The sequence below is a fragment of the Gopherus evgoodei genome, chromosome 6 (genome assembly GCF_007399415.2).
Source record: "Gopherus evgoodei ecotype Sinaloan lineage chromosome 6, rGopEvg1_v1.p, whole genome shotgun sequence".
Taxonomy (NCBI): Eukaryota; Metazoa; Chordata; order Testudines; family Testudinidae; genus Gopherus; species Gopherus evgoodei.
This window is the reverse complement of record NC_044327.1, coordinates 28850416-28870917: the sequence shown is the minus strand read 5'-3', so window position 1 is coordinate 28870917 and position 20502 is coordinate 28850416. Positions and strand designations below refer to the sequence as shown.

The following is a 20502-nucleotide window of genomic DNA, read 5'->3' as shown; positions in this document are numbered from 1 at the left end:
GACAAACTTCTGTTAAAGAACAAAATCCGTGCGTGCATCTGCAGCATTTGAAACAATGCAGTCAGCAGAGTTCTCCAGCGCGCGTGCACAGAGCCTTGCGTTCATGCAGCAAAAGGACCGAGTTAATTGAAGCACTGATTTCAGGTCCCTGACCTGTCTGGGGCTGTTGCTGCCGCCTCCGGCTCCCCCCTCTCTCTCATTGGGTGTTGCTGTATGAATATGCAAATAAATTTCCCCCCTCCCCGCCTTAGCTTTTTTCTTGGTTTCTTATGCAGCCGCCAGGCGGAAACGAAGAGCCGCACTTCCCAAGGGCTCCGGCGGGCGGAAGGGGAGTCGGGGAATGGGTGGTTTAGTGGGTGGTGGTTAAGGGGAGCCACCGCCGCTGGCCCGGCCAATCGGAAAGAGGTGGAAGGAGGCCAAGTACGCACTAGCTCGGTGCTAGTATTGCCAGCTCATTCTGCAGTCGCAGAGGGGGGAGAGAAAGAGAAGGGAAGGAAAAAAAGAGGCAGCACACACATACAGAGACCAGCCCAGCTCCACACACACACACACCCCACACACACACACAAAGGTCTCAGCCTCTCCTGGATCGCGTTCAAGTCAGCCACCAAAACCTGCTCTCCAGCCTTGCAAGTCAAAGAGGAAGGAAGATTGGAAAGCGAGAGGAGGAGGAGAAGGAGGGGGCTGCCCACTGCCTATAGACTTTAACTTTACCGCCTTTTCCCCTCCTCTGGCCAAGAATTTTCTTCCTGTTTGGTGTCTCTATTAAAAAAAAAACTGAGCAAACAATAATATATTTTTTTTTTAAAAAAGAAGGCCACTTCTGGAAATCCAAACAAAAACAAACAAACAAACCACACCGAGCTCTTGAGAAAAGAATAAATTTCTTACCTGAGACATGTGAAGCCAACGGCCCTGTGTTGTGTGTTACAGATTTCAGGATCCCATTTAATTAATGCAATACAGTGCAATGGTATGTGGCGTTGAAAATTATGCTTTTTCTCCCCTTTCCATTTGCTTGGCTGTTCCCTCTTTCCCCCCTCCAGGCTGCGAGTGTGTCTCTGTGGTTTCCAGAGTGGATGTTATATCCCCTTCCTAAAAGCTGATATCACTTCTGTTTTACAGGATGAGATATAAGTGGTGGATTGTTTGTTTATATTTTGCTTTTTTGGCAGCTTTTGTATATGGGTCACACTTTTATGCCAGGAATCAGTTGATGGGAGTTTGCGTCCAAAAGTGCTGAACTTGGCACATGTCCTGCTTCAACTTTCCCCCCTCCCCCTCTGCTCTGGCAGGCAGCTATCAGTTATACGCTGGAAAGGATTAATGAAAATGCTACTTTATTTGTAACTCGCGACAGTTTTTGTTTCCCTTGTCTTGCTGCTGTAGTTTCTTTTTTTTGTTCACCCCTTTGATTCTTTTCCTTCTAACCGTCTGGATATATTTTGTAATTAATACACTTTTCACCCTGAATGTGTACTTTTGAGGAAAAGTGGCACTGATCCTCTGTTTGCTTTGCTAAATAGTTAATTTATCCCGGGTGCTGCATGTTGCAGTATGAAGTGTTCGTTTGGTATCTCTGAATTTGTTTTTTTTTTTAAGTTACTTTTGTGTCTTTCCTGTGGTTTCTCTCTTCCCCCTTTCACCCTAGTGTTTTGCTGTGGGAGCCATGCATGTTTACTTTTAATTCATTCCTTTCTTCTCTCTGTGTATGTGTGTGTGTGTCTGTCTGTCTGCTTTCCCCTCTTGTCCTCTCCTCGCCTGTGTGTCTGGGCCACATTTTAATGCACAATATCCCATCCATTAAGTTGTGGTTGAATGCGGAGTGTGTGAGGACTTGGCAGCTCTCAGGTTGAAGGGGGCGGGGAAGCCAGTTTCGACTTTGACACAAGATGCCGATGTGGCGTGATCTGAATTATTATTAGGGCTGCGAAAATGGCCATCTTCTCCTACTCCTGCTGCTGGAAAGGGCTGCCATTGAACTTGAGACGGGACAGACAAGATCTCCAAGTGTTGTTTTTTTTTTTTTAAGTACAGTAGCTGGCAGGGAAAAGGCGCCAAAATACACAAGACTTAACTCTAACTTTCTTTGAAGTGATTTTGAGCCGCAACCCATGTAACTTAACATTGAATCATAGGGAAAAAAGTTAGCTTTTGAACTCTAATTTGTATAGACATTTACATCAATCTCTTCGAAAAAAACCAGTAATAAATCTACAAAGTCATATAAACTGTCAGAAAAGATACAGCTGCAACTATTTTGTGTGTGTGCGTGTGTGTGTGTCCGGGAAGTTTTAAGATTAGTTAATGTGAGTTTTGAGAGAATTTGCTATATTACCGAGAATGGGTTTCCATTCCTTTGTCAGGCTGCAAACGTGACCTTTAGGCAGTCAGGGTAAAAACTGCAGCGCTGTGTAACACAAAACGTTGTGGTTTACAGTTTTTACATTTGAGGTTTGATGTTTTCATTTTTCTGGTCTGGGAGACAGAGAAAGCTCGGGTATAAGAGTCACCATCAAACCATATGTGGACAGAGGTCAAGCACACACACCCAGTGAGCTAGATAGGGGTGTGTGTGTGTGTGTGTGTTTCTGATCATTCAGAAAAAAATAGTAATACTATGATTAAAATATATTAATATATTTATAGGTGTGATGATACTATAGTGAGTTACAAATTTTACTGTTCACATTTTAAAAAACTGATACCGAAAAATTAAACTGTATTTAAAAATCGCGAACAGATAAAAATATTGAGAGTTTCAGTGTTTATTTCTCCAGTTACATTTATTTTCTATCGTAATCGGACAGATGTAATAGACTCAGAAAAACTGACCAAAACTATATTATATGACTATATAAACTTCTGGAGCGTTGCTGTATAGTTGAATATGATATCACAAGGAACCCTGAATCATAAGGAATCCTGAATCGCCTTGCAATTCACTATTACTGATCATATTATATATAATATATATTGCACAGAATATAACACTGTGATGTATATAATACATAATTTAGTCAATCTATGCTATATGTGTGTGTGTACATATGCAAATATTTGTGAATATAACGAGTATAAGCTTAATTTTCTTACTGCTGATGAAGTTGAAAAGTTGATGTTACAACATGGATAGGTGCGTATAGCTTGTCTTTTGTGTCTCAAAAACCTGGTGAAACAGAAATTTAAGAGGAGGCGATTCTTGCATACTGAATTATTTGAAATAGCTGCAAAATGTCTGAAAGGCTGTTATTTTAAAAAAGATCCTATGATAATATTCAGATAGAAATGGATAATTCTCTGTATGTTTGTAGATAATTAGGAAATTCACACTCTTGTATACTAAAATAAACACATATATACAGTCCAACATTAACAATATCATTCTCTTGATTTTGAGGCATAAAACGATGTTTGACAACCAAAATACTAGAACAAAGGACACCAGTTGGAATCCTACATTAGCAAGAACATAGACTTTATACAGGCCTTTCCATTTCTAACTTTTATATATCTGGAAATATAAGTACAAACGCTCTATAGAATGTGTAGATATTGTGTGTTCAAAAAACAGAGCGAGTAAGAGAGCATGTGTTTCCATAGGAGTCCAATAGAACTCAAATCTGAATCGTCGTGGAAACTGCTGCGGAGGTCAGTGAAAGTTTGTTTGGCCTTTAGTTTCAAAAAGTGTTTCTAGTTTTCCATATTGACGAGCTGACCAGCCTCGTGTTGTATTTGAAATCAGTGTTGCTCGGTGAGTTTCAAACTATAAATGTGCATGAAATGTAGACAGAGTGAGACACTGTTCCTGTGTAACAGTGTGCGTTGGTATTTCGGCACTATCGTTATTAACAGTGATTTTCTCAGCTTAGTTTTGTCCCCAGGGAATACAAATAGCTCCCAGTGAAATAAGTACAGGATGCCAGATACCGGGTAGTGGGGGATGCTGGGAAGAGGAAAGACCAGACTGGTATTAATTTTCCGAGAGAGAATTTAAAACACCGATTAGACAATTGCGAGGTAATAAATAGATAGACGCATTTGACTCTTTCTCTCTTACAGGAGCCTTCGCTTTAGTTGTGGCTGTTTGCTTTAGGAAGTTTCACATGTATAAAATGCACACCCTCATCACTCCCCCAAGCTGCCACTGGCAGAATATAGTGTTCCCATTCCTGTGATAGCATAGCAGCTTCTCTAAGCACTAGCGCAGGGCAAACCAGTTCTCAGTGTCACTCAATGGCTAGGTCAGGTGGCGAATTTGTGTGTATGTGAATATTACAGACATATATGGATTTTTAAACACTATATGAAGGTCTGTTTATCTCCAGTATATACAGAAGCGAATATTGCAATGCTAGGAAAGGTAGTGTTACGAGAAATTGTCAGAAAGACAGGATATTAAAGAATTGTTAGCTTATTTTTAGGTGCGTTCAGGTGTTTGAGCTACCTGCATAAAGAATTTCGGGGCATGCCAAGGCCCAGTCGCAGTTATGGTTTGCTTTCACTAACTACCACCTCCTTAAAAAGTCAGGCATATGAGACATCAGCATTCATATACATCTGTACCTAAGCAAATAACCTTTAAATCTCTCCTGGGTTAATTTGCTGAAGAAATAATCCTAAAGGGTTGAGGTGGGGGGAGGAGGGGAAAGAAAGAAGAAAACGGGGAAAAAAGCAATCTTATATTTCATCTTGTAGGCGTATGTGCTTCCGGAGGCTGTAGGGGAATTTCTGTACCTTTGTACTTGCGAGTAAAACTTTCTCTTCTTCCGAGACGCTATTAAGCCTGTTGTTCTTATAGTTTGCTTATTAAGGAGGGGGCATTTATTGAGATGAATCACCATACCGTTTCCACTCCGTCCCTACGGATGTCTTCCCAGAATGAGTTTGGTTAATCCTGGCTAACACATCTATTCCTGGAAAGGCCTGGAGTTAGTCTGGTATTTTGTTAAAAGTAGCGCTGGTTTGCTGGTGCGTCAGTGTCAGTGAGTGAAGGGCCAGGCGCTGTGTGTGCAGGGCGCCTGAGGACAGAGGGAGACAGACACAGCCGGCCACATGGGGCCTCAAGCAGTCAGCCTCATCTCTCCCCCTCCCTGGCTAGTCTTTGTCTCACTTAGTGGAAGTGAAAACCAGTTATTAACAACAGCGAATGTATACGTATATGTATAATCCCCAGTGCTTGTTCCTATTCCAGCGTGTATGTGGGGAGATCAGCCGCACCCATCTAACTCAGGAGTTTTCTTCTGGCTTGTAGAAACCCCAAGGCTCCTTGGCTCTCCTTACCTTATTCCCCTTCTTTGTCCTGCTGTTCGAGCTGAGAAGCTTGTCACACTTTGTTGCTCTTAGTGTAAATGTCTTTGGCGAAAAAAGGGTCCCCTTCCCAGTGCTTACCCGGGGGAGGGGCTAGTTATAAAATCTGTGCAACTCACAGAGGCAGCATTTCTAGTGGGGTGGGTTTTTTTTTTTAGTAGGGTAAGGGGTGAGTTGGGGAGGGGAGGGAGAAAGCTATTACAGCTTTAAAGCAGAGCCGTAGTAATAGCTGGTTGTGTAGGAGTCCAAGCGCTTAAAGAGGTGTTCAAGGACATTAGTGCATTTGTGCCAAGGGGAATGTCTTTTATGGTAAATTAACTCCAGTTAAATTGAATATTTATTCAAAGGGAAACTCCAGTATTTAAAGCTGGCGTTATCAGCTTTCTGCAGTGTCTGGCACAAAATGATAGGATTTGGTGTATTCTGTGCAAGATACGAAATGAAGTGTGTTCACTATGGTTAACCCCGAGTTTGCCTCATCACTTCTGGCGTGAGTGCGCGCTCTAAACTTGCTTGTCACTTTTAAATACGACCCTTACAAGGAAGAAGACGTGACTTGTTCAAACACTGATGCTTTGAGCAAAGCCTGAAAGTGCAGTTAGCCACCAGAATGGATGTGGATAGGTTTCTTTTAAGGGTTAATGTGTTGGGATTTCGCTGTTTCCTTTGACATTACCTGTCTTGTACGACCCCCCCTTCCCTTTCCCCCTTCCTTTGGCTTGTAAATTTATGGGAATTGCAGCTGGTAGACTTGGCAAGCTCTCCTCATTAAGAGCCCTCTTTGAAAATGGGCTGTGTTTGAGCATTTCCCTAATGAGGACAGGACGGGGTTAAAAAGTGACCATTTCATGGTTGACTTGAACCTGCCTACTTTTCTTGATGTGTCGTTGTGAATAACTGACGTGAATCACTCCCACTTTGGGAAAGGAAAAGTCACTGGTCCCTTCAGGACAATTTAGACTAGAGAGGCTCTCAATAGCGAAACACTGTGAAGGTTTAAACTACAGGCTGCTGCAGGAGCTGGCACTGATCAGGCGCTTCGTCAGCTTCTCGTTCCCCTTTGTGTCACCAGCAGCAGCGCGCATGGGGTGGGTGCCCCCTCCCCCCGAGATCTGCACTGCATCACACCGCCCTCCCTACAGGAGGAGAAATAAGTTTCATTCACTACATTCCTGGAGCAAGAAACTCGTCCTCGGGCTTCAGCTTCCTAGTAAAGCTGGTTTGGAAGATTGAAACCAGACTTTGCTACCGCGGGGCCCATCCTCCAGATTGCTTGATGCCCTTCGAGTTGCTGCTTGCACCCCACTGGGCACGGCAGGGGAGAAAGCTGCCCCATACCCCTCCCCCCCGGGGAAAGCGGCCTGACCGCCCCCTATCGCATAGCCTCTACGAAAGGGGGCCTGCCCCGCCGACTATCCCGGTCCGTGAGGGCGTGTGCTGCTCAGGCTGTGACGGCAAGGCGGAGGGATGGGGGCCACGTGTTTTGTAAGGGGCTCCCTGGCAGGGAGGTAAAAAGCAGCCCAAAGCAGGAGGCCCCATTGCACTGTGAGCGAAAGCCCAGCAGCCCCTCGGGTTTTAGGTGCACAGGGCAGTAACGCTGAAAAACGCAACCCGAGAGACAGGGCTGCAGGCTGGACATGCAAAGAACAAGGGATCCCGGCGTCCACTATCTCGGTGGGCTGGGTGAAATGAGTGGCGATGTGGCGAAGTTTCACGCTTTTAGCTTCCCGTCCAGGCCCCCGCCTCTCCTCGCGGGGTGCGTGCAGCGGCTCCTCCTGGGCTGGTGGGCAGAGGCCAGAGGATAGAGCCAGGTTGCAGCCGCTCTAGCCCCTTTCTGTCTCCCTGTGAGGGAATTTTCCACTGAGCACTTCCCAGGACAAGCAGAGGGAAGTGGGTTTATTACTGCTAGTGCTCTGAAATAGTTGCTGCAATAATCGCTGTACCAACTCCCCCCCTTTCCCCCCCAAAACCTTCTCTCATCAGAAGGGAGGGAAACATTAGGCATGTTTGTAAAACGTGCTGGATTCTTCTACAGTGGTAGATGATTGATGAAGAGGAGGAGGGGGGTGGTGAAGATCTGGTGGAAAAAAGGAATGTTTGCAGGAGGAGGCGTGTAAGCGATGATTGTGTAATTAAATAATTAAAAACAATCCTCAAGTCTCATTTGGGGAAGCGAACTGGAAGGGGGTCCCCAGGGTGTAACCGGTGGATTTTTCCAACTTCCAAGTTTTGCAGCAAGCGAGAGAGGGAGCAAATGGGGAGGGGGAGAGGGAGAGATTTATCGTTTTGAATTTTCAAGAGATCATTTTTATTATAGTGGGCGTTTGGAAAGCAGCCTCTTAACATTGCCCACATTAGAGAGAGAGAGAGGGAGGGAGGGAGTGGATAGGCAGAGAGAGGCACAGGCTGCTGCGAGAGAAGCCCGGAGATTGCGCGCTGCGAAGCATTTCCCAGCCTTGGGGGACTCTCACTCTCACTCTCTCTCTCACATACGCACATGGTCTATTCCTTGCAAAGTTTCGCCTGCGATTACTTCGGGACTTTCCTGCTCCGCTCCGGGCTGTAACCTTGAACTTCGGTAGCGCGGTGACAGTGCAACCACCGCCGCTGCCGCCACCAACATCTTAAAAAAGCAAACAACAAAAACCCTCCCGTCCACCTCCCCCACCCCAGAAAAAAACCTTCATCCGAAAACCAGCAGCAGCAGAAGCAGCAAAAGCGACACTCCTGCGCCGCCGACAACAAGAGGGTTAAAAGTGTAGATTGGATTTCACCCCGGGAAATCTAGCACACGGAGTGAACTTGAATCTTTGGCTATTTAAGGAGGACTGGAGTTTGCTGTGAAGTTGTGGTGATCCAGGGCAGAATCCCGTCCTGATAGATCTCATCTTCCTTGAGTTCTCAGATGTCTAAAATGAATAGATGAAATTATTCCCTTTTGAGGCTTTTCTTAGGGGCTCTCCGGGAAGTGTGTTCTCAAAGCGAAGTCATGATGTATTCTCCCATCTGTCTCACTCAGGTACAGATGCATTTTGATTTTATATTTTATATTTTTTATTATTATCTATATAAAGCCACATATAATATGGTTCTCAATGAGTCATGCTAATAGTAGTAACGGCTTAAAGCATAATTATAGCTGCTTATCAGGGTCCAAACTCCTGTTGCAAAATAGAACAGCAGAGAACAAACTGTACAAGGCCATTGTTTTGGGGGAGATTCGTTGAAAGCACCATCCCTAGATAAATACTGCTAAATTGTTGCAAAGGTAAAAAACAGTATAAATTAATATAGTTAAAAAGCGGGTTTGAAAAGTTCTGATTTGACTGGAGAATATTGATCTGCTGTCTTTTTTTGCTCTCCTGTTTACTCACTCAATGTCAAATATAAGGGTTGAAGCAGAAAAGTGTTATTTTTAATTGAACATTGACTGATGTAAAAGTAATACTGTTCCACACTGAATTAATAATCTATAGTCTGCCAACAGTATGAGGTTGATTAGAGTGAGAATGACCAAAGTACAGGATATAATTTTTATTTGACTGTCTGGGGACATAACATTTTTCTTGTTTAATTTTGGTGTTTTATAAATTAGCATGCAACTTCAAAAGCAAAAATTATCTTTTATATAAATTGCACTTATAGTTATTGTCATGCTTTGGTAGTAACTGACTTTTTGGCCCTTATAAGAAAAACAAGCAATAATTGTCTATGCTGCAGCCAAGATTATGTTTTGAGAAATTTTGGACCAACTGTGCAATATTGTTTCAAGTGGGGGAGATATAGAGAATAGATTCTGGAAAATCCAGGGTTTTATGAAGATATTTAAAATATGGTGAAGGAAACAGACTACGGATCTACAGTTCTTTTGAAACTATTATTTTAAACAGTAGCAAGTAACACATCAGAAGTTACTGCAGAGTTTATTTATTATCATTTTAACAAGAAATACATGTATTGGTGCTAGAACACATTCCAGAGAGTAAAGTAACTCTAAAGCTATGGGATAGTTTTCAGCAGTTTTTAGTAAAAGTCTGCCTTAGGAGGATGTGATGTAAACTGATTCACTGATAGCTGCACCAATGTGGACACAAGCAACAAAATAACTAAAGAAAAGTGAGAACGTAAATCTAGTGTTATATTAGTGTAAATCTAATATTAATGCAGTTATCTTTGTACAGAGGACAAATAATTATGATTTCAATTATTTGACAATTAAAAACATTGTGATTTAAAAGGACTGAAGCATTCAGAAATTGTGAATGAAGATGAAAACAAAGATAAGGTTTATTCATTGATTGGATACAGTCCTGTAGCTTTTTGGCTGACACATTTTTTATTGTTTATATTTTGTTTGGCATCTATGTGTGATTGACTTAGATATGGATATTTTCAGCAAGTAAACGTCAACTAAACTGGACATGAGTATTAAGCTTTTTTGTAGTTTAAAAATAAATAATTACATCATAACATATAGATTGCAGTATGTATTGAAGATATGCATATATGTTTACAGGTACGAACCTAGGAATTACTTCTGGTGTAATCCATGTTTAGTAGATTTCCCCCCCCCCCTTAATCAGCTGTCCTCTCTAAAAAAAAAATAAAAAAAATATTGACAAGTTAATGGGTCTTCTGTACATGAGTACACATCTAAGACTAATGCAAATTAAATAAAATAATTTTTACATTACATTAAAGTAGTAGGGCAAATTCACATTCCCACCTGTAATATAGCGGATAAGGTCTTTTGCTATTTCCAGGTCTTATAACATTTTTTTAATATGTTTGGTTTACATCTTTTTTTTCAAATCTATATTAAAATGTCACTATTTATATGTTTATAAAACTTAATTTATGGGATTTATGCAAGCATACATAAAAGAATATTATCTTGCACTGATGTATTAAGAACTTGTTTATAAAATATAGCACTTTACAATCATGCTGTATCATATGACTATTTAAGTAGGCAAATTTAGTAATATACATTGGGAATACAACTGTAGCAGTTCTGATTTTCTTTATTTGTAAAAGTTTCTATCCTCTGTCTGAAATGATTGAAATTTATTTACTAATTCCCCATGTCTTGCCTCTTTATTTTTTTTAAAAGTAGAATATCACTGAATCTCACATGAAGTTATAATTAGCCGTTTGGAAAAACCTGGATAAAATTATTTTAATTTCTACTGTACTCACTATTTGTATGATAGTCTGGACATATTTTGACTCTAGTGCTGTGTGCTCATCACAAAATATTCTGTTAAAACTTGTAAGCACAGATCAAAATAGCGCTTTACAAAAGTTGTAGTTCAGTTTGTGAGGATATCGCATTGTAGCCACTTTTTAGAGTAGATCTAAAAGTATGTTTGTTAAGTCAATACTTGGCAATTGGGAACGTTTCCTGTTGCCAGTTCAATGGATACAAAATACCTGTATGTTAGTATATAGACATCACATATAATGTATTTCCCCAACTCTCTCCTCCTGTGTTGGAATGAATATAAACTCCAATTTATCTCTCTTGACCGAGACATGATAGGATGCAGTTACCGCATGCCTTTAAATGCTCAGGCTCTTGTGATATATTTAACACAGTTTATTTTTACATTGCTAGAAAATATTGTTTAGTTAGAGGGAAAATAATAAAAATCCATGCAGTGAAATTGTGAATGCAAGATTTTCTATGTGTAATTGCTAGACTTTTGCCTCATTTTCTGTATCATAGTTCTCTAATTTGAATGTAGATAGATTGATATGAACTTTAGGAAGAGGTAAGATGAGGGGGAAGGAGAAGGGAAATACATTTCTCTTGTAAACTACTCTGAAAAAGGAAGATTGGCCTATCTGTCAGTATTATATTGTGATTACAGTGTAGGTATTTGTTCATTTATTTGCAAGCTATATACATATTTCGGAATAACCTCCATGTTAGTTTAAATTGTTGGTGCATAATGGTTCACCTGAACCATTTGTTACGACACTTGAAAATCTTACCTTCATAAATCACTTTATTGCAAGAGCAGTTATGATTCACATGGGTAAGTGCCACATAAAAATCATTTTTTCAATATTGCCTCTACCAATGTTAGGGAAAAAAAAATCAAATTTAGTAGATGGCTTTTTAGGAGGTTGAGCAGGGAATGTGTATGATTAATAGCAAATCTCCATTTAGGATCATTTTTATGGGGCACTTCTTGTGAAGTAATGTTTCATTTGAAAGGAATCCAGATGCACAATGAATCTCTCAAAAGATATTTCATAATACTACTTTACAGCAGGACATAACTTGCTGCTTTGTATTTTTCTTAAACATATATTTTATAGTTACAGTATTTGAAAATATTGTAAAACAAAACCCTGGTCCTAATAAAAAAAAAAAGTTTCTCTTTGTATAGAGAAAAATTAAACTATTCGAGCATCAGACCTGAAATTTAAGTATATGAAATGACTTATGGTTTTGGGTACTATTGGATATTATGGTTAGTATTTAAAGTCAAACCAAAAAAGTTCATGATGTCCGTATTAACTCCCCGCCCCTGAACTGCTCGATATACAATATTTTATGTATTTTAAACTATAAGCACTGCAGCCTACTTTAAATGTAAAGGAAATTTTATTATTTGGGACAAAAGGACTCCCCTCACTCTAATCCCCTCCCCCCTGGAAGTTACAGGTTTCAAAATCTGTAATAAAATGAATTAAAATGTTTATATGTTAAACCTTTTTGCTACACATGTTAAAATCAAAATGCTATTAAATGACTTTTTCTTTAAGATAACTTTATGAGGAGAAAAAATAAACTTTCTGTAGTATTTCTAATGAGAGGAAAAAGCATGGCATCAGAAAGTATATGGCGATAGGGAAGTCTTATCGTGGGCTGTGGTTGCTCAGTGCACTACTGCCTTCCCACACAAAGAACAGATTGTGGTTTAACTCCTTGCCTGGCCTAGTTTTGTGTGCCAGTCTAGTATCAGAAATGTTCAAATCTCTGCTGGAAACTGCTGAACAGTTTAATCATTGCCTTTATGTTTCACACTGTAATAAAACTATTTGCATCCTTTACTGTTCAGTTTTGATTCAGATTTTTTTTCTTGTGAAGGTAATGTTTGGCCTTATGTGCAACTGGGCTCACAAGTATTTTTTTTGAAAGGGGGGGCAATTAGGGGTGAAAAATTAAAACATACATGATTTTAACATTCAGAATAGTCTGAAATTGCTTTTAAATTTGAAGTTTTTAATACCAAAATCTCAGTCTGAAGTCCAATAGGTCACCAAGAAAATATTGTGAATTATGTATAATTATAAAGCTATTAGTCATAATTTCGTCATTTTTACCTAATCGAGTTAATCATCCCACTGATTAAATATGTCATTCCATTTCTATCAGTGTAACAAAAATATTAGTTTATATACTCTAGTCTTGTGTATCATCACATGAAGAAAGCTAAGTTGTGGTATGATTGTATTCCATCATTCAATGTGATGCATAACCACTGCATAGTGCTTAAAAACAGAAACACATACAAAGTAAAAAATAGCGAGACCTGCCCCCCCAATCTCTTCCTTCAAAACCAAAACATAGTAATGTTTGGTAGTGGGTTTTGGCCATTTTAAATTAGTGGAATAATTACATTCATATTTGTTCACAGAGGTAGACAGTACTTTGGGGGAAAGTCGTGTTTGGGCATGAACAAGTATGGAGGATGCTACTTAAAATAGGCAAAATGAATGAATGACATTTAGGCTTTGCCCCCTTTAATGCATTGCACACTGCAACTAGGTAGAAGATATGAACCTGCAGGTAAAGCCACATGCTAGGAAGGATATTTTAAAAATGTAAATAAACGGTGTGGATTTCACAAAAGCGGTGTTTGACCAGTGGTATATTCCTAATGTCACCCTGCCACAGCATGCAGAAACACAAAGAATGCAAAGTTTGTGCCAAGTTGCTATTTTTCATTGTATATCTCAGATTGATTTTTAAGGGGTTTAGAATAATTGCCACACTCATGTGATCAGTTAACAAATTAACTATCTCTGTGGGGCTTCAAATCCGATAGTAGAGCTTCTGAACAAACATTAATGTAATTTTGTTCTCAACTTCATAAACTTCTATTTTACTAGGGGTGTGTGTGTGTGTGGTGGTGGTGATGGGGGGGGGGAATGGGAGGGAGGCATGCAGAGCTCTAAGTACAGAAGCTTCTGTTCAGGATTTTTACATGCTGTGTCTTTTGCCCACTTTCCCTTACCGTATACTGGTTTCTCTAGTTACCACCACTGGAATGGTGCTGTTTCAGTGTTGGAATGTTGGACGATTGATAAGAGAATGGATCAAGTTTAATGGCGCATGCTCTTTGTGCCACCAGCAGTCTCTTGCTGAGAGCATGCTCCAGAAGCGGGAACTGTGTGGCATTACACTGAGCATGTATATGCTTTGTGTTTCTGTGCCACAGAGAAGAGAAATGAACTGTGGCATTCGCTCCTACGTTCTGAACATTTCTGCTCAGAATTTTTAAAATCGTATTGTGTCCTCTTTGTAAAATGGTACTGCTTGGCATTAGCCGATCAGTCAAATTTTTAAATGTTAGAAACAAAACATCTTGATAGCATCTTTTAAATGATGTAGTCTGTATAGCATTGTGAATGGAAGGGCATACAAAATAAAGCCTTCACGTGTTTCTTTCAGAGGATGAAATGTGGGGAAAATGTGATGCTCAGGATACTTCTGTTTCTTGTCTGACAGTTGTAGTAATTACATAAAGGGGTGTTGTGCAGAAATTGTTGTAAATGTTAAGTCTATATTTTCTTCATCTTGGTTTTCACTTCAGAATGTTCGGAAACTTATCTCTCTATTTCCTTTATTATGAGAACAAACTGACTTTGAGTTTTCTTCTTTCTCCCCCGCACCTTTTCTTTCAACAGGATGAATTTCACCCATTCATTGAGGCACTTCTACCACATGTCCGTGCAATCGCTTATACTTGGTTCAACCTTCAGGCTCGAAAACGCAAGTACTTTAAAAAACATGAAAAGCGAATGTCAAAGGATGAGGAAAGAGCAGTCAAGGATGAGCTACTTAGTGAAAAGCCTGAAATTAAACAGAAGTGGGCATCTAGGCTCCTCGCCAAACTGCGCAAAGATATCCGCCAAGAGTACCGGGAGGATTTTGTGCTCACCGTTACTGGGAAGAAGCACCCATGCTGTGTATTGTCCAATCCTGACCAGAAGGGTAAGATTAGGAGAATCGATTGCCTGCGACAGGCTGACAAAGTTTGGCGTCTGGATCTAGTCATGGTGATCCTGTTCAAAGGCATCCCCTTGGAAAGTACGGATGGAGAGCGACTCATGAAATCCCCACATTGCACAAATCCAGCACTTTGCGTCCAGCCACATCACATAACAGTATCAGTCAAGGAGCTTGATTTGTTTTTGGCATACTACGTGCAGGAGCAAGGTAGGAAGCAGATTGTTGTGTTTCTATGTTAGTATGTCAAATACTGGTTCCAAACAGCTTTTTTTCTTTTAAGGGAAGACTTCCAATGACACATTTTTCTGTGGTATATATACAAAACTTGGGTATGTACACATTTGTAAGTCAGCATGTATACGTATACACGGATACACGTTCACTCCAACAAACATATGTATTTGACACATGCATATGACATACGTGCTGGTTTTTCTTGCAAAAGGAACAAGGAATATTTGAGTTCCTTTGACGTTCATTTTTGTCAAAAACTGACAATATGTTGGATATTTTTGCAGTTAGTACTCCAGAAAATATGAATATTTTATAGATCTGTTTTCAACATGATTAATGCATATGCATATGTGTGTACTTGCACAGAAACATACATACAAAATATAAATGTTTACATTTTCTTTTAATTACTTGTGTTCAATGACTAATGCTTATATTGATCAATTTGTTATTGCTCTGAAGAGCAACTACAAACTTTCTCAACTATTGCAAAAATCAAACATAAAAAAGGATTTAGCAAAGAAACATTAACATAGCCCTTGTAAATGTTGTTATATAGTCAGAATTATAGCATGCAATATTTGCATTTTATCATATTTTAATAACCACTCTTTGATTGTATGAACCACTTCATATTACCGATATTAATTTTACTTTTCAAAGATGCATGATGCAGATTTTCCCAAACTTTTCCATCAAAATAATATTTTCATAGTACACTGATACACATACTTTTACTTAAGAATTGTTTAAATATGAAAAATACTAGGTACACTTAAAAAAAAAAGAGACAGTTAAACTTAGAGATATAGGACTAAAAGGAAACCAGCTGTTCATAATGCTCTACAGATGATTCAGAGAGAGTATTTTGCTTGTCAAACTTTATGTATATAATTCATTGATAATAGTATTCATTTGCAGGTCATCTGAATGATAAATGGATCCAATTAGATACATGTTTTCATATTTCGGAAACCCGTGAAATGCACGCTTTTTCCTATTGGTCTTTTTTTTATTCTCTTGTAATTATACCATCCTCTAGAAGTCTTTATATTACTGATTATCCACATTAATAAAGCATTGTTTTTTTTAGCTGTAAATCCAAACTGGGTAAAGTTTGAACTGCCACAGATGGTGGGCCATTTCATAACTTGGCCTGGTGGTGGGCAGAAATGGCCTGCAGAAAGGCAGATGGCAGACAGTTATCTGATGCGTTGTATATGACTAGGGGATTTAACTGAGAAATTAACTGAATGGTTTTTATTAGTAACAAAAGTAAAATGGCACCTGCCTTCATTTGATTATAGATTTTACATACTATTTATTGTATTAATTATATAGAAGAACACATGCAACAATAAGTTTTTAATGAACCTCTATTCTAGAATTCATATTTAATTCCCCAAATTGTGTGTTATGATCATATAATTTAAGTAAAGCAAATTAAATACAGGGAGTTTTGATGGATTATTTATAATGAAAAAATATAATTCGGTAGTTGGTTCTGCTTGTTTTTGTTAGCTTTTTTCTCTCTCTCAGGAGTATACAGTGTATATACAACATTTGGTTGTTTTGCAGTGATTTGATGTGGTTGCAAAATCTGGCAAAACTGATCCAGGAAAACAAAAAGAAAAGTGTTTACTGTCTGTGGTAGCTTCAAACAAAACATCTTAATTATATGTTATAACTCTAAATTTCTTTAGTGAAAAAAGTTCAGGAATGACATTATGGAAATACATATTGTAAGACATAGCCTTAATACTAACACGTTTTACCTGTCTGTAAAATATATCTTTCTGAAAGTCAAGACTACAGGAGGAAACAAAATGGTTCAAGCAACTCTGGAACCAAGGCAACATAGGGTCGGTATAATCTCTTAAACTTTGTCAATTTTTAAGTTGGTGGCAAACTTTAACTTGAAATGGGGAATCAGAGTGGGTGAGGGGCGTTACTGGATGATTGGTTTGAATGAATTGACAAAATATGTTATTTTAAGAAGTGTCAAATAGAAGTGAATAAGATAACCGTATGCTAACATTATCTATTTCCAAAGGTACAAGGAGCTACTAAGAAAATATACTGGAAGATAAAGTTGATTAACTTATTTGTATCAAGTCGCCATTGGTATACCCTTTGTTTATTGTAAACTGTGCATCTAATTTGTATCTCACTGCGTTGCTGTAAATCTCTTGTTAAGGTAGTGGCTCTCTACTTTTGAAGAAGTCATGTTAAGTTAACTTTGTATTTTTTTCTTTTGTCAAGCTTTTAATCTTTCTCTTCTTTATCGAGAGCTATTCAGTTATGGCGAATTGCAGTGTAATTGATTGAGGATGTCAGGTTTTGTAAAAGACAGCAGTTTCATTGACTTCATGCTTATCTAGCACATGACTTTATTTCTTTTTTGGTTTATGAAAACCTACTTAATTATGTCATATACGTTAAGTATAGAAATAAAAACAATCCCTGAAAGAAATATGAAAAAACAACAAGTAAGTGAAACAAAATAAAGGTTGTTTTTTTAAAAAAAATTGACTAGGAGAAAACATGAGGAAGAATAGTTAGAGTGCCAATGATGGTTGCCAGTGGCACCAGGATTGGCATCAGACCTTCTTTGTTTAGCCTAGGATGCCTGTGATTTGTTGGTTGGCATCCGCATTGCAGTGTGGAGTAATCTTACAATATATTGACAATTTCCAGATCTAGAAATGTCAATATCCTTTTGGTCCTTTATAAAAGGGGTTTCTTCTACTTGTATTCAGTGTTTCTTTTGAAGGAAGAAATAAAGACCCAGCCTATCAAGTTTTGTCATTGACCAACTTTATCTGGTTCTCCTTTTTGCTCCTCTCTCAACATTCAGCTCTTTTCTCCCCCCGTCTCTTATTAGCATCCTCTTCTGTTGCAGAATGTAAAAAAAATTAGAAGGGGTTTGACATGAGTTTCAATATTGCTGCTTTTAGTGGTTTTGGGAAAAAAACTAAGGTTTACATTATGCTGTACACCTAGGTCATTAGAATGCTTAGCATGAAAATAATTATTTTAAAAAACATATTTCTCTGGTGTTCTGACTATTTGAGATATGTCTATTTTTTCTGATTAAAAAACAAATAAATTAGTAAATGCCATGATTACCATTTCTGTTGACAAAACTAGATATTTTTTTGTTATCCGATAGACAGCATGTATCATTTGGTATAAACTACATCTCAGTCCATAAAATCATTTGGTGGTATTTGATTCAATCAGTGCAGCGCTTATGCTGTGTTTCGTTGCTACAAGAACCGCCATTTTGTTTGTCAAGTGCCAGGAGGAGGAGGGGGAAGGCAGACAATGTGCTTGATGCCAATAATGGTTGCCAGTGGCACCGAGGTTGGCATCAGACCCTCTTTGTCTAGTTGCTGAATGCCTTTGATTCGTTGGTTGGCATCCGCATTGCAGTGGGCACATTGGAAAGTTTTTGACAATCACTGAATGAAAGCTGCTGTACTTGTTTGCTGCAGTAGAACCTCAGATAATATAAATCCTTTCCTCTTGTAGATGTTTTACTTAATCCTACAGCAGATGATTTTAAAATTTGCATTGCTGTTTTTCTAAATCATAAAATATCTACAGTGATGTTTCTCATCTGTAGAATTCTTAATCCTCATGTTGTCTTTGTTAATTTTTTTTAACATAAATAAAATATAACCTTTATATTAGGTATTCTATTGTATACTGAATGAAGCACAGTGCACCTTGAGAAATGTTTTGGAAATCTAAAAGACTAAAATAATAGTAGATGCATTAAGCATTTTGAAGTGTTTTTTATATGCCTGTTCCTATCACAGTGTATTTCTCACAAAAGTTATATTACCTTATGCTTACACTCTTCTCTTTCTCATGGTGTAAGAGTGATATAATTGGAGAGCTTTAACCCCAGGTATTAATCTAAATCAGGAGTTCAGGGAAAACGCTTTAAACTTAATAATTAAGTATGAGTGTAGCAAAAAGATACAGTCCCTCTTAGTCTGATATAGTTCAGACACTCCTAAATTTCTAAATTCTTAAAACATCAAGATGTTAGAATTCCAGCTGCACAATTCTGTTACTAGGAAATCAACAAAAAGGCTAAATAATTTCTGTTGAAGTTTCCTAGATAGTTAGCATTAATACTGCTTTCTGGTTAACCACCATTATCTCTTTAATTAATAAGAAGGATTAGCAGTTCTACCCAAAGGGCTGCACAGAAGGAAGTCTGGCCTATGTGAGTCCCTGAATCGCCAGACTGTGTCCTGTCTGTTTGGGGGAAAGGGAGGGGAGAGGGGAGTGAGAGAAAGAGGGAAGGGAGGATGTAGACTGAACTTTCTCAAGAGTGGGTAGGGGAGAGCTGTATGTGAGGAAAAATGCATCTATTGCACCACTAGGAAGTTTACAGATCTCAAGAGATAGCAACTGTTGTGTGCTGGCACTTTGTACAAACCACATGACTTCAACAGTCTGCAGTTTAAACTAACTCAGGCTTACTGATTTTTGGACTGGACTTCGTCCTGTTATTAAGTGCATTTTCAGATAATCTGAACAGGAACACAGAAGTCCATGTGTCTCAGCTGCATTGATTTGAAACAGTATTCAGCCTTTTTAACATTGACAATTATGGTTAATTTTTTTTTTGAATGGTCACTTCCCTCTTTTTCATGTGGAATATCACGGTAATCCATATGCATTGTTTTCCTGTGAAAAGTGTAACTTAATTTAATAAGAAATTTTAATAATTAAAAAAACGGCACTACTGAGTTAACTAGCGAAATACTAGTGGCGTAATAGTTCAATCTCTTTATTAAGTTTTGTTTTTTAGGTAACTGACATCTTTGAAGTAATATACTATGTTTATATTTTGTTAATATTACTAAAACTGTAGATCATAATTAGGAATATCAAAGTGGTAATTTTTAAGTATTTAAAAAGTGCATGAAATTATTTACGATGATTAGTTCAGTTTAGGAATAAAGTTTAAAGATATTTTATTCAGTTGAAAACTACATGCAACAATATATTGCTGCATAATCTGTTTTATGTGTGGTTCATTTAATGCTGGTGATATGCAGGTGCTCAAAGTGCTACATCATCCTCATATACTTAGGACCAGAGTTTGCGCTTCTTGTGCACTTTGATGCCTGTGTGTTCAATGAATGCAAAAATGGGCCTATAAGGATCAGTTCATTGAATTACTACTTGTCCCAACTCCCATTTCCTCGCAGGATTGGCCCATTATTGAAAATTTAATAAGGGAACATAAAATTAAGTATTATAACCATTTTGCAGAACGGTACACCAAGGCACAGTGGTTAAATGACTTACTAAATTCATACAGTAAATCAGTGGTTGAACTGGGTATTCCACCAAATAGTTCCAACTAACATCTTCCTAACCACTAGATTATATGGGTTAGTCCCTGTCACGGCATGGAACTTCAGTCATGGCATACAGCTTCACAAGGCAGTTCCAGGTTTAACTATCAGAGCCCAGGTGCCAATATGAAAACTTGGCATCTAAGTTCTGATATGGCAAACTGAACCCTTGTGTTAGTAACAATCTCATTTTTGGAACAAAGCCAATAGGAGCAGAAGAACAAGTTTCATATTTTATCAATTCTGATTTTAAAATTGTGGTTTTTCTTTAGCTGGCAGATTGTTATATTATATTAAACATCAGTTTGCTTTGATCAGTTCCAA

At 38.4% G+C, this 20502-nt stretch overlaps 1 protein-coding gene across 5 annotated transcripts in view; it reads left to right on the top strand.

Annotated features, from left to right (window-relative positions):
* Positions 1-833: 833 nt before the first annotated feature.
* Positions 834-20502, top strand: part of NFIB (nuclear factor I B) — a 221627-nt gene continuing 201958 nt past the window's right edge. Inside the window, exons 1-2 of one of the 5 annotated variants that reach the window (XM_030567059.1) lie at positions 834-973; positions 14236-14767. In XM_030567059.1, the coding sequence (XP_030422919.1) occupies positions 956-973; positions 14236-14767 (550 nt within the window). In that variant the 5' untranslated portion in view covers positions 834-955. Of the gene's footprint in view, positions 974-7429; positions 8330-13769; positions 13858-14235; positions 14768-20502 lie in introns of those variants that run through there. The other 4 variants (XM_030567058.1, XM_030567062.1, XM_030567060.1 and 1 more) reach the window with 4 other exon arrangements.